We start from the raw sequence: 13,787 nt of genomic DNA, 5'->3' as shown, positions 1-13,787 counted from the left end.
CGTTCAAAGATTGGCCTTGTTACGGCCTCAGCCAGAACTGGGGAGAAAAGGCAACGGAAAGTCCGCCTGCACAAGGCGAAGGGTAGGTTCGAGTAGCTTTCCACTCTAGACCCACGGCACATTCTGTCAGGGTACTATAGTACTATAGTAGACGTGTATAAGGTCCGACTTCTCGGGTACACCCCGTCCTGACTCAAAAACCGGGACCCTCATCGAACTTGCCCAAATCAAGTTCACCCGCCCCGTTTGATGGCAGCGACATCAGAAAAGACAACTAGCTGTCTAGGTACATACACGAAATAACGACACGCCATGTATACGCAGCTGGACTTTTCGCGCTTCTACAGCGTCGATGTAGCCGAGCAAAAGGAGTTTTGCGACGCGCTGGTGTCCGACCTGCGACAGCATGGCTTTGCCAGGCTGGTGAACCACGGGGTACCTGCCGTTGATATCGACAGGGCTTTTGAGACGGCAAGCACCCCTCTATGCGCTTTGGCTGCATACGGAATGGCCATCGAGACAAAAAAAAAAAGTGTTGACTTTTCCCTCCCCCGCAGAGTCGCAGATTCTTCGAGCTTCCCGTAGACGACAAGCTCAAGGCGCCCCATCCCCCGACGGCCAACCCCCATCGGGGCTACAGCGCCTTTGGGATTGAGAACGTGTCGGCCGTGTCAAGGTACAACAAATCTAGCGCGACGCCATTACTAAAGGATATGAAGGTAACGCACTCTGAAACCCCCTGGATTCGACAGCATGTTTGCTTACCGGTCGGCACCCCAGGAGTCCTACGACATCGGCTCGCAGCGCGACCCGCTATACAACAACATATGGCCGCCTCGGGGCGTGTGTGACGCCTTCCAGCCCACCTTTGCGTCCTTCTTCGAGGTCTGCTACCGCGCCCAGCTCGCCATCCTCGAAGCCATCGCCATCGGCTTGGGGCTGCCCAGGCAGAGCTTCGCGGAGCTGCACGTCGACCAGACCAACGAGCTGCGCTTGACGCACTACCCGACGGTGGCGCGCGACGAGTTCGCCTCGTCGACCCGCATAGCCGCCCATACCGACTTTGGGAGCATAACGCTGCTGTTTCAGGACAGCGTCGGGGGGTTGCGTGAGTTTTTTTCTTCTTCTTTTCTTTCTGCACCATTGCGATAAAATCCACAACTTTGATCCGTTCAACCCGCTGACTTTTTGCGTACAAGAGGCCGAGTCACCGCCGGGTAGCGGGACCTTTGTTGATGTGGCCAGCGGAGGACCGCACGAGTGCATACTCAACGTCGGCGACTGTCTCGGCAAGTGGACAGGACTCCAGAGCGTATATCACCGGGTACACCTGCCCGAGGCTCGTACTGGTCCTGGTTGCGAATGTGCCATGGTCGACGAGAGGTATTCCATTGCATATTTTGGGAAACCAGATAGGTCGGCGAGCCTGCGGCCCATGACGGGAGAGGCAAAGGAGGGCCCCTACATGACGGCCGGGGAGTTTCAAAACATGAGGATCCAGGGAACATACTAGATGGGCAGCAAGCATGGATTATGGCAGGATGAGGCGATGCTGGGGCCATCGGGGTGACGTGACAGGATCGGGGACAAGCAGCAGCTCCGCCATAAACCGGGTCGATCCCCTCGTACGATTAGAGGACCCAAGCTGCTGGGCAGAAGGTCATCCAAAAGGGGCAGCGTTTTACCTTGAATTTACCGACCAAGTAACGACGTAGCCTTGCGCTCCCGATTGATTGTCTCGTTGGATTTCTCGCCCCCATCGAGGCGGTAGATAATCCCTGCTCACAAAATACCAGGATACACTGGGGTTGTGGGGGTGGATCTGCGCAAAGCTGACGGCTATTACATACGTACTTGGGGGCTGTTCGTTGTGGGCCCCCTACGAACAGCCCCCAAGTAGAGGGAGGGCGATCTTTAACCCCCTGATGCCATAGTACGAAGGGATGCCGACTCGAGCTGTTATTGACAATGGCCGATAACTCGACAGAACCAAGCAACAAACTCACCACCAGTCCCAACGCCCCTAGCCTAGCCCGCTAAACCCAGAATCATGTCTGCCCCAGACCGGCTCACGTTCATCGGCGGCGGGCACCTCGCCCAAGCCGTGCTCAGCGGCATCTACTCGTCCGGGACGGCGTGGAAGGACAGCTGCGCCGTGGCCGTCACGGCCCGGCGGCCAGAGCACGCGGCGCAGCTGCGGCGGCGCTACCCCCTCGCCCTCGCGACCACCGACAACCTGCACCCGCGCATCTGGGCGGCCGACGACCGCGGCGCCGACCCCGACCACCACCACCACCACGTCGTCTTCATCTGCACCCGCCCGGCCGAGGTGCCGCAGGTGTGCCGCGAGATTGCCGGCGCGCTGGCGGCGCTGCGGGCTGCCGCGCGCCCCACCGTCGTCACCATGTGTCCCGGCGTCTCGGTCGCGCAGCTGCTGTCCTGGCTGCCCCGCGGCACGCCCGTCGTGCGCTCCATGCCCAACCTGCCCGTCACGCGCCGCCAGGGCGCCACGGCCCTCTTCCCCAGCGCCGACGCCGTGGGCGGCAGCGTCGAGCTCGTCGCCGCCGTGCTCGGGCTGGTCTCGCCGGCCGTGAGCGTGCTGCCGGAGGAGTCGCTGCTTGACGTGGCAGCGTCCGTCTCTGGGTAAGGTGTTTTGACGATTCATCTTTTTGTGGAGAAAACGCCCGTTTTGCTGGATGCTAATTTGTTGAGAATTTTGCAAGGTCGGCCCCTGCCTACTTCTACTACTTGATCGAATCCCTCGTCTCGGCAGCAGAGGCGCGTGGCATGAGCGCCGAGACCGCCAGGAGCTTGGTGGTGCAGTCCTGTCTGGGCTCTGGCGTGCTTGCGAGGGATAGCGATAAGCCTGTGCGGGTCTTGCGGGAGGAGGTCTGCGTGCCGGGCGGTAGCACAGAGAAGGCCGTGGCCCACCTGATGGACAAGGGCCTGCCTGACATTGTCCTGGGGGCTGTGGACAGGAGTCTGAAGGCGAATAGAGAGATGGGGTGTGTTCGAGATGAGCAAGTTTAAGCATAATGTATTTCATAAAATCTGCTCTATCCAAGCCGCTGCAAGTTGACCAGCTCATAATAGTGCCCCTTGCTGCGCATCAGCTCCTGGTGCGTCCCGCTCTCCACCACGCGGCCCTGGTCCAACACAAAGATCACATGGGCCTTTTGCACGGTGCTCAGGCGGTGCGCGACGGCGATGGTGGTGCGGCCCTTGGCGGCGGCGTCCAGAGCCGCCTGCACGACCCTCTCCGACTCGGAATCCAAGGCCGAGGTCGACTCGTCGAGCAGCAGGACGCGCGGGTTGCGGATCAGCGCCCGCGCAATCGCCACGCGCTGCTTTTGCCCGCCCGACAGCATGCTCCCTCGACTGCCCACCTGCGTATCGTAGCCGTCGCTGCATATTATGTTTTTTACTTGTTAGTCGGTTGATTCTTGTTGCCAATATGCAGGTGAGGGTCAACGTACGGCACTGACTGTATAAAGTCGTGAATGTTGGCCTCCTTGCAAGCTGCCACCAGAGCCTCCTCGCTCACGTCCCGATCCTGGCTCCCCAGCAGGATATTCTCGCGAACCGTCCCCTGGTACAGCGTCGGCTCCTGGCTGACCAGAGCCAGCAGGTTCCGGTACGAGTTGACGTTGAGCTGCGAAATGTCCCTGCCGTCGAGGTACACGCCGCCCGAAGTCACGTTGTAAAAGCGATCCAGTAGAGCGATAGTCGTGCTTTTACCGCAGCCACTCGGCCCCACCAGCGCCACATACTGGCCCGGCTCGACCTTGAAGCTCAGCCCCGAAAGCACGGCGTGTTCTGGGCGCGTGGGATACCGAAAGTGCACGTCCCGGAACTCGACCATCCCTTCAACGGCAGCGCTCGACACCTTTTCGCCCTCCTCGGACCACACATCTATATCCGGGCGGCGGTCGAAAAGCCGTTTAAAGTCGGCCGCGGCGTTCTTGGCCTTGCCCATGTCGGACGCGTGGTGGAAGATGGAGCCGGCGGCGTTGGTGCCGTACATGATCTCGCTGAAGCACACAAAGAACTGGAAGATGCTGTACTCGCGGCTGGCGAGGAGCGTCCCGCCGTACCAAAAGGCCAGGGCCTGGCAGAAAAAGGTCACGGCCTGCGACAGCGCGTACAGGGCCGACGCCTTGAGGGTCCAGGCCAGGCTGTCCCGGGCTTGACGGCCGAGCTGGCGGTCGTACTGGGCCAGTATCTCCTCCTCCTTGGTCAGGGCGGCGACGGTGCGGATGGCGGTGGTGGCCTCGCAGGCGTAGGTCGCCGAGGCCTCGTAGGCCCGCTTGGAGTGCACCTGGAACCGGGCCAGGATGGAGACGCGCCAGAACCCACACGCTAGCAAAAACGGCACCACGGAGATGCACACGAGCGCCAGCTTCCAGCCGACCGCCAGCGCCACCACCAGCGAGGCCGTGAGCGTCGTCACCGTCATCAGTATGCTGCCCAAGATGATGCCGCTGATGCCCGAGAGGTGTTTGGTCTCGGCCGACAGGAACGAGGTCAGGGAGCCGGTGGTGTTGTCCTCGCGGTCGAAAAAGGCAATCTCCTGGCGCAGCATGACGCGAAAGGCCGTGCCGCGGGCGCGGCTCGTGAGCTTCTCGGACCCGACTCCGAGACAGGTGCCCTGGACGGCGTAAAAGAGCAGCTGCGCCAGGCCCAGGGCGAGCAGCATCAGTGCCCAAAAGTCCGTGTCGCGCCGGAGCTGGTCGCGGTTCGCCGACGTGGTGATGGCCGCGATGGCTTTGGCGTACAGCACGGCCTGCGTGGGCTGTGTGCACCCGGCCAGCACGACGAACACCACGCCCAGGAGGATGAGCTTGAGCTCCGGCTTGTTGAACGAGGCCACAAAGCGCACCAGGGTGCCCAACGAATAGACCGTGTTGCTCTCATCCCCTGTCGGCCCTGTCGGGGTATTTGATCCGAGAAAAGACACTTTGGCCAAGGCATGTTTGTCAGTGGGAGTTGTTGCCTCAAGTTCAGCCTTTGCACCTTTGAGTTCGTTCGAGGCTTCCGAGTCAACCTCGTCATCACTAAACTCCTGAGATTCTACAAGCCTGTAATACTCGCCACCAAGAGCTATCAACTCCTCATGAGTCCCCTGTTCAGCAATCCTACCACCGCTCAGGACGACGATGTTGTGGGCGCGTTTGATGGTTGACAGGCGATGCGCAACCACGACCGTCGTCCTCCCCTCGGAGGCATTGTCCAGGGCGGACTGCACAACCTTTTCCGACTTGGCGTCGAGGGCGGACGTGGCTTCGTCGAGGAGGAGGATTTTGGGATCGCTGACCACGGCACGTGCGATGGCGACGCGTTGCTTCTGCCCACCCGACAGCACCAGGCCTTCTTCCCCACGTGCGTCTGGTACCCCTTGGGCAGGGAGGTGATGAAGTTGTGGGCGTTGGCCATGGCGGCGGCCTTTTCGACCCTCTCGCGCACGAGTTCTTCCGGTCCGTTTTCCAGAGGCGTCCCGATCAGCCCGAAGCGGATATTCTCAAAAATGGTTGTCGAAAAGAGGCTCGGTTCTTGGCTCACCAACGACATTTGCTGACGGAGCCATCGCAGGTTGAGATCCCGGACCGATCGGCCGTCTAATAAAATATCTCCGGCCACTGGGCTGTAAAACCTCTCAATCAAGCCGATAATAGAGCTTTTGCCCGAACCCGACGGGCCCACGAGCGCCGTGGTGCGACCGGCGGGTATGCGCAGACTTACGTCGTCCAGCACGACGACATCAGGCCGGGATGGGTAGACGTGTGTGACACCGCGCAACTCAATGTCGCCTTGGACACGCTCGAGCTGCTGGCCATGCTTGGAGGCCGGGTCGAGCGGCGACGGGCGGTCGATGGTGCTGTATATCTTGGAGGCGGCCGCCCTTGCATTCGTAAACGCCTGGGTGTGGGGGAACACGTTGCCGATGGCGTACGAACCCGTCATGATGGTCATCAACACCGTCAAAATACCCCCCGCGTCCATCTCGCCCGTCCCCAGGAAGCGCGCCCCCTGCCAGAAGCCGAGCCCGTAGGTCAGAAAGGTGATGCTGTACAGGGCCCCGACCATCAGCGCCTGGGCGACCTGCATCTTGATGCCGTACCTTTCCACCACCCGGAGATGCGACTCGTAGCGCTCCGCCAGCCGGTCCTGGGTCCCAAACGCCGTGGCCGTGCGGATGGTGCCGAGCACCTCCTGCACGACATTGTTGCCCTCGGCGTAGTGCTGCATGGACCTGGTGCCGTACTTGACAATGACCTTGGTCCCGCCCCCCATGACCGTCACGAAGGCGACCAGGGTCGACGTGCAAATGAGCGCGAGCTTCCAGAATCTGATGTAGGCGATCAGGAAGCCCGTGACAAACGTAGCGACCGCCGTCAGGGTGAGCGACACCTTGTGCGAGATGCCATCCTGCACGAGGTTGGTGTCGGCCGTGATGCGCGTCGTGATCTCGCCCGCGCCGAGGTTGTCAAAGTACGCGACGTTTTGGCGCAGCACGGCCTGCAGGTACCGGGCCCGGATGCGCTGCGTGATGTGCTCCCCGGTGTATATGAAGCCGACGGTCGACACGTACACGGCGACGAACTCGCCGATGCCGGTGTAGACAAAATACAGCACATACCTGACGAGCTCAGCCTCAAAGTCCCGCGACGCGATGCTGCCGGTCGCGATGCCTTGGAAGGCGTTGGTCAACTGGCCAAAAAATACCTGCAAAGCCACGAGGTGTTATTGCGAGTTTGTCATTCCAGGGGGGGGGGACCGCTGCTGATCAAAGTTTCCTGGCCACTTACGCTCAAAAGAGGTGATGCAGCCCCGGCCGCGATGGCGCAAACAACGCTGACGCCTATGATCAAGCAGTCCCACACGTCGGCGAAACGATAGAGGGCCAAGAAGGAGACGTCGCAAGTAGGACAGTCGAGCTGCGTGTTTAGGATCCGTTTCTGGTCCTCGGACAGGATCACCGGGGCTTGTTTTTCGACGACGGGTACCGGGTCTGGTGGTCTCGGGTGTCCGCCCTCCCCCTTTTCGTCGGCGGCCAAAGACGTGTGTTCCGCCATTTAATTATATAAAGCCGGGCTGCTTTGCTTCAAAGTCTGTCCATACCGGAGCCGGAGTGCCAAGGGAATAGAGTGATCCTTGGTAAAGTTTTAGGTACCGATACAATACAAATGTCACAAAGTCACAAAGTCTTCCCGGCTGCAACGGAGCTTTTACTACTGCAGCAGTGGACTCGTGGTGGCAAATCGCCAGCAATCGTCCCAGGCCAATGGTACGGCACCACCAACCAGCATGTGCCCAGGCAAGCCAGGATTCCCGCCCTGGATTAAGCAAATGCCATCTTATATAAGCGGTGTACAGTATATATTCCAACGCGGATAAAACCGTGAGTCAAGGTGATTTTTGGTCGGGTTATTTGCGGTATGCAGATCCACGGAGGACGCTTCCTCGCCATGGAATCCCTTCACGGGCCCACCCTTAATATTCTGCTCTCGGTTAGCGAGCCTACTTTGAAAAATGGACCACCATACCACGTAGACACCACTTTGGCAGTTGCAAGCGGTAGCCAGAACGAATTCAGCGACGTTACCTCCATTCCACATGCGCGATTCAGCCGATCCACCCTCCCGTGGAAGATAAGCAAAGACTCGGTGCCAACGTGCCTGGGACTTCCCAGCAACCAACTTGGTTGGTCCATATTTCGAAATTGGTCTGTTCAAGGAACGTCACGTACGACCATGACCACTGGATTACTTGGGGGTCGTTCTCTGTAGGTCCGCTAATCGACATCGGGAGGGAGAACCGGCCGGTGACGGAAAATTGATAGTCTCGTATTTGATAATTTAGTAAAAGGCGGCCGAAAACCCCAAGCTTGATTACCACGTGATTACGAACCGCGGGGCGACAACCACAGCGTGAGGATTCCGAAAACATCAAGTCATCTTCCTCGTTCATGTAACAAGCCTTTCGGAATATCAGAGTCGTATATTCTTGCCGGGAAATGACTGGAGAAATGACTTGGTGAGATGATCGATCCGTTCGTTTCTCGGGCTCCGTAGTGAAACGCGACACAGACTGGAAAAAGCTAACAGGAAGCTCAAGGATTTCGGCGTGCCTCGCTGGCATTGCAAGCGCCCTCCGTGCCGCACCAACTGCTGACTATTAGGTATATCCAGTATTTGACAGGAACGCATTGCGGCTTATCCCAGCCGGTGCCAACTCAAAGCATTTCAACATGAGTTTGAACAAAGTTGCTAGGACGCGTCTGTTTAAATAAGAAGTTCACTTTGAGGCTGCCGTCAAAGGCAAAGTATTCACTGCCGCAAATCCCGTCTTTTTTGAAAAGGGTTGTGACAAGAAGGTCGAGGAGGGGAAAGTAGACAAAATAGTTTTCCCGCTTGACATGGTTGGCATCCCTACGCCTGGTTCATTCCTGGCTTGGACAGCGCCATCGTTGTAGATTGGTCCTTGTTCATCGCCTTGTCCCGGTGGCGCTAGATGTCGTTTCTGCAAACACTCAGCTGTCCGAGGACATTTGATCCGCCATTCCGAACAATATCTTCGCAAAGGACGGGGCAGAATAACCAGACAGCCTTTGTGAGAACGTTAAGTGGCGACTGAAGCCGTATGCCCTGAACGACCACCTCAACCACTGCCAAGAGGAGTTATGAGGTGCTAATCAAGAAACCGCTGGGCACAAGGTCCGAAGCGGAATTACTTCTGACAACTATACCACTATCAATAATCTTGGGCGTTCTTGTCAAGCAGCAACTTTTCATAGTCAGCAGTGGCTTTTACCATACACAATCCGTGTCCGCGACTCCGCGGCGATGGCGGCGTGTACTTTTAGTCGTAAAGAAGGTAAGCTTGGACAAACGGCAACAAATGGGTACCCGAGTGGGTATGTATGTAAGTGACTGCTTGATAAGAAGGCTTAATCTAAGTGATGTTGCAGACGCAGTTATGAGAGCAGAACAGCACACACCACAGAGACAATCCTCGACGACCTAGAAGTCTGCTAGGTCTACCAGTAGTTCATATTAGGTTCGCTTGACAATCTCTTCAGCCAGGTGGCTAATTACAAGATGCTCTCTGCCCCTGATAGTCCCCTTCAGCTATTTACTGAGCAGTGCCTCCCTGCACCTGAATCCGGAGAAGCTGGTCGTTCTGGCAGTGGAGCCTCGACAGACGAGGGCGCGTACCTAGGAAAAGACCGAAAGAGATCCAGGACTCGGAGGTTGCGAGGGATATCCTGAGTTGACAGTATTCAAAAACGCATAGTATGAGTGTCACACGTAGTACGATATGGCCATCCTGTCTCCCAGGCTCCAGCACTACGTTTGCAATCCTGATCATATCCACAACCGGAGGACATTCAGTGTTTATAATGCTAGTTTGCATTTGGACTGCCCACTGCCGATTGTATTATCAGGTCGGTAGCAGGCCTCCGTCATGGCCATATGATGAGTATAGATAGCCATAGCCAATAAGAGGCTCCCAGGAACACTTGGCTAGCTTCGACAGAAATCGAAACTGGCCCCTTTCTCAGCCTATGCCCTATCCCGGGTGCTTTGGCGTGTTGAGGCCATAGATCCCAATTACCCAACAGGTGTAACCTTGCCAAGTTTTGCATATAAAGAAACATGTATCTTTTGCAACTGTCCCACTCCCGCCGCTCAGCCTTGGCAATGGCAGTTCAGCATGACCAGCACGAATAGAAATCGACGAGGGTAATCCGTGTGACAATAATCTGACGGTGGCAAGGAGTGAATGATGGACGTCGAAATCACTCTACATTCCCCCAGTTAAGAAAAGACATCGACCCAGGCTTGAGAATAGTTCGTAATGTTCATCAATTATGTAGTGTTTTAACTTGCTCGCTCACCACAAACCGAACCAAACCCAATCCGTCTTATGTAAAAGAGGTATACAGGACGGACAAGCCGCCCGCCGCTAGCAGGAACATCCAGCTGGCCCCATCCGCCATCCTACCCGCCGCGTTCTTCTTCTCGTCAGCACTTGTCACTCCGTCTCCGCTCGAGGCGACGGTGCACTTGCCCTTGGCACTCGACGGCACCGCATCAGAGCCCTGCCCGATGCTGACAATGTCGCCGTCGCCGCAGTTGGCGGCCTGCGCGAGGTGCAGATTCCTGTTGTCCTGGTCGTAGACGACGTAGGCGGCGCGCAGGAAGCTCGCCCCCAGGATGGGCTCGCCGCGCTGGCTGGCCAGGGCCCTGACGCCGAGGACGCAGACGTTGCTGGCGGGCCGCCAGATGAAGTCCGCGTAGCCGACGCGGATGACCTTGTCGCCAAAGCCGAAGTCGATGGTGCCGTTGGCCGACGTGGCGTCCTTGCAGTCGACCTGGTAGAAGCCCGAGCGCGAGTCGAGGGTGGCGCCGGGGAAGGCCTCGCCGATTCGCTGAAAGATGGCCTGCGGCAGCTGGCAGACGGTGCCGCCGCTGTCGAGGAAAACAGCCACTCCATTGGTGGAGCCCTTGTCGAAGACCTTGCGCGAATCGCTGCCCGACGACGACAGGGAGATGGAGGTCATGTGGACGTAGTACCTATCTGCGCCCTGTGGAGTCTCCTGCGGCGATAGCATGGGCGTCTTGGACAGGTCGCCGATGAACTTGGTCGTGTCGATGCCGCCAAAGATGACGGCGCCGGTGCGGCTGTTGACGCTTCGCAGGTCCAGGCTGAAGGCACGGCTTCGAATGTGCTTCTGCTCGACCAGGCTTTCCAGCAACAGGGAATAGTTGCTCTCCCGGGGGCGGCCGAGACGGGGGCCCAGGCCCATGATGCCCATGAAGATATCGGTCGACTGGGTGGCCACGCCAAAAGTCTGGTTCCTGATGGCGGTGTTGGCTGTGGAAGAAAGGTTAGTACTATGGGTTTTTATTTTTTATTTTTTCTTCTTTTTTTTTTTCCTCGGCTCGTTGCAATGGAAACAGGCAAGACTCACAACCAACTGTCACTGTATCCGCCACATAGTTGAACTTAACATCACCAGACCCGTACGTGATAGTTCCATTCCTGCGCAGGTTAACCGCAGTACTGCTCTGGCTGGGCTCGTAGTGCACCACGGCCCTGCACATCGATTTGCTCAACCGGTTCTCGATGTTGTTGCAGTCGGGATTGACCCAAAGCTCTGACGAGCCGGTATCGATAACCACCTCAATCTCCTGCTTCGGTGTACCCACTCCAATATCCACCGAGTAGATTAGCCCGTCCTCAATGTTGGTGACGCCCGACTCTACCGACTGGCGCGCCTGGAGCTTGGCCAGCGACACGATGGCCCTGTCGATCGCCGCGTCACCCAGCGGACGGCGCCGCTCAGAGGTGCGCAGCGGGTAGCGGACGTATCCATCGCCAAACTCGGCCGCGCCGTTGTCGTCGACCTGACAGTGCGCGAGAAGCGGCGGTTGGGGCTGGTCACGGGCGACGATGGCCGCGGTGGCGGTAGATGCTGCAAATAGCAGCCTCAATGCGGCGGGGAGCATCCTATTTTCTCTAGGTCGCACGGCCGCGCTTCTCGTCTTCAGGTCTGGCTGAATGTTGAACAAAAAAAAAATATTTTTGGTCGGGGTCGCACCAGACGAGAGACAGACAGCTGGAAGCCACAAGAAAAGCCGCTGCGCACAAGTCCGAAACAGTTGTCGTACCAGACACAAGAGTCGTGTCAGGGTCGGTGCTGCGATCGATGGGTCCCTACACAAGCCCCGAGCACATTACGCCTGGTAGAGTGGAGGACGGGGAAGAGGGAAATGATACGAAACAAACAAAAAAAAGATACAGAAAAGAGCTAAAGCTACAGATTAAAAGGCAGGTTGCCGAGAGGAAGATTACGAATCCAAAAGAAATGAGAAACCCGAGAGACAGGAAGAAAATCCATCAGGGAACAGAGCCGCCATCGTCATTTGCTCCCCAGCAAACAATGGCCAGCCTGCATGGTATTGCGGGGAGGTCGGGGCCCAGTTGGAGGCGGTAGCGGGCTTGGCGTTGACCTCACAGGTGGAGATTGTTTCGTTGGCTGGCAAGCAAGGCAAGTTCCAGGTAGGGCGGTTCGCTCCTGCGTGAGTGGTAGTTTTGCCTTGGCTGGAAGGGCTGCCAAGTTTGGCCACTCAAGAGTGCAGTTCACTTCGATCGCCAAGCGAATTGTCCATTCCTTTCACCTTCACTTTCTTGGTTTTGTCCGTGATGAATCGAACGAACCTACAGGACCCCTACACGTGGTCATGGCTTAGGTGTTTGAACGCCTACTAGCGTCTGCAGGCAGGAACGAAAATAAAAAAAAGGTTCACGGCTACCGCTGCCGATTCGTTTTTTTTTTGCGGAACTGCTATTCAGCCCTGATCCTTATTGTCCCTTTTTAGCAGACGCAGAAGGGGCAACCAAAAAGGGGCGCAGTGCTGGAGACATGTTTCTGTGGATCCGAGACGGGACTGGTGCAGATCTTACAGCAGTTTACCAGGGTGGTATTTGTTGTGAATGAACAGCAAGGGCTGGCGGGCAGACAACCTCTTTTCAACGCGCCATTGGGCACATTTTGCGTGGCAACGATTGGTCCCACGAGCTGCGGCGGTGCACAGTCCAACGCATTTCAATTCGGTGGAGATTGAGGCGTCCGTCGTTGGCAAGTCCAGGTGGCGGCCAGCTGTCTTGGCAAGCAACAACGAAATTTAACAAGGAGCCGACCAATCCGGCTTGGTATTCACAGCGCGATTCGAGAGAGCAGATTGATTCATTATCGTTTTATTTTTTTGTCTGTTCCGACTTCCATCCAAACTCAAATATGAAACATTAAAGCTCCATTACTCGCAGACCTGAACTGTAGTATTAAAATAATTGAACCCAGTGACCCCCGAAGCCTGCGCAGAAAACAAGTCAGCACTAGAATCGACAAACAAGCATTCGCTTGAGACCAAGGATGAAGAGGGTGAAAGAAGCTTACACCAACGAGGTAGCTAGCGCCAGCAATGAGCAGGTACTCGCCCGGAGCCTGGTCGGCCGGCACAGTGACCTGCACCCCGACGGTACCCGACGGCGGCACCTGGACGTCGGCTTTGTCGCCAAACAGGTTCGTGTACCCGATGCGTCGGCCGACGCACCCGACGCAAGCGCTGGTGTTGAGGTTGGGCGGAGCAAGACCCCACACGACCCCGAAGTCGTCGTAGTTCTGAACGTAAATGGACGAATTGAGCTGGGCAGTAAACGCCTGGCCGCGCTGCACCGAAGCGGGCGCGCTCATGCTGTTGATGTAGGCCGCAGCGCCTGAAGCGAAGGTGAGGGTCGTGGCGAGGAGCTGCATGGTGGGTGGATGCGATTTTTATTTTTAGACTATGATTATTATGTGGGCAATTGGGTGTTTCGAGAAGATTATGTACGAAGTAAGTTTATTATGTGTTTGTTGGCTTGTTTGTTGGTTGGTAGCGAGAGAATGGTCTAGTCAGTAATTATTGATGGAACCAATCCATACAGGGCGGATTGATGCTGAATATATACAAGAAAATTTGGGTTTTCGCCGGTCCAAATAGCAAGGTAGGATAGGGTCGCCGAGGTTAAGGATGTATCCTAGAAACTTGTTCGAATTTCTTCAACACGAACTGAAAATACAATCTCGGTGACGTGGACTTGAGGTTAATGCAGACCTAGGAGCGCCGATCTGATGGGGTGGTCCGGTCCCGCTGTCTCTTGACTCGATGTCACCGTTTGCCCACAGGACTTGGGTGATGCAGTAGGTCCTGCGGTACAGGTACACATGCAGTAGGACAAAA

At 57.0% G+C, this 13,787-nt stretch overlaps 5 protein-coding genes across 5 annotated transcripts; 2 read left to right on the top strand and 3 right to left on the bottom strand.

Moving 5' to 3' along the window:
* Positions 1–312: 312 nt before the first annotated feature.
* On the top strand, positions 313–1,513 carry MGG_02350 (uncharacterized protein; the record flags this gene model as incomplete). The annotated part of the gene is made up of 4 exons (XM_003709072.1): positions 313–435; positions 558–719; positions 781–1,108; positions 1,200–1,513. The coding sequence occupies 4 exons, from the start codon at positions 313–315 to the stop codon at positions 1,511–1,513; spliced, it is 927 nt and encodes a 308-aa protein (XP_003709120.1).
* Positions 1,514–1,962: 449 nt separating this feature from the next.
* MGG_02349 (pyrroline-5-carboxylate reductase) lies at positions 1,963–3,030 on the top strand (the record flags this gene model as incomplete). Its single annotated transcript, XM_003709071.1, has 2 exons — positions 1,963–2,643; positions 2,724–3,030. Exons 1-2 carry the CDS (start codon positions 2,051–2,053, stop codon positions 3,028–3,030), a joined length of 900 nt encoding a protein of 299 aa, XP_003709119.1. The 5' UTR covers positions 1,963–2,050.
* On the bottom strand, positions 3,030–7,073 carry MGG_02348 (multidrug resistance protein 3; the record flags this gene model as incomplete). The annotated part of the gene is made up of 4 exons (XM_003709070.1): positions 3,030–3,405; positions 3,477–5,309; positions 5,363–6,723; positions 6,807–7,073. The coding sequence occupies 4 exons, from the start codon at positions 7,071–7,073 to the stop codon at positions 3,057–3,059; spliced, it is 3,810 nt and encodes a 1,269-aa protein (XP_003709118.1). The 3' UTR covers positions 3,030–3,056.
* A 1,781-nt stretch (positions 7,074–8,854) lies between these two features.
* On the bottom strand, positions 8,855–11,837 carry MGG_11945 (candidapepsin). Its single transcript, XM_003709069.1, has 2 exons — positions 10,976–11,837; positions 8,855–10,878 (listed from the first exon to the last, which is right to left on the bottom strand). Exons 1-2 carry the CDS (start codon positions 11,511–11,513, stop codon positions 9,926–9,928), a joined length of 1,491 nt encoding a protein of 496 aa, XP_003709117.1. The 5' UTR covers positions 11,514–11,837; the 3' UTR covers positions 8,855–9,925.
* Positions 11,838–12,735: 898 nt separating this feature from the next.
* MGG_02347 (uncharacterized protein) lies at positions 12,736–13,486 on the bottom strand. Its single transcript, XM_003709068.1, has 2 exons — positions 12,965–13,486; positions 12,736–12,881 (listed from the first exon to the last, which is right to left on the bottom strand). Exons 1-2 carry the CDS (start codon positions 13,319–13,321, stop codon positions 12,825–12,827), a joined length of 414 nt encoding a protein of 137 aa, XP_003709116.1. The 5' UTR covers positions 13,322–13,486; the 3' UTR covers positions 12,736–12,824.
* Positions 13,487–13,787: the final 301 nt, after the last annotated feature.

This window comes from Pyricularia oryzae, chromosome 1 (genome assembly GCF_000002495.2).
Source record: "Pyricularia oryzae 70-15 chromosome 1, whole genome shotgun sequence".
In the NCBI taxonomy this organism is placed as follows: domain Eukaryota; kingdom Fungi; phylum Ascomycota; class Sordariomycetes; order Magnaporthales; family Pyriculariaceae; genus Pyricularia; species Pyricularia oryzae.
This window is presented reverse-complemented; position numbering and strand designations above follow the sequence as displayed.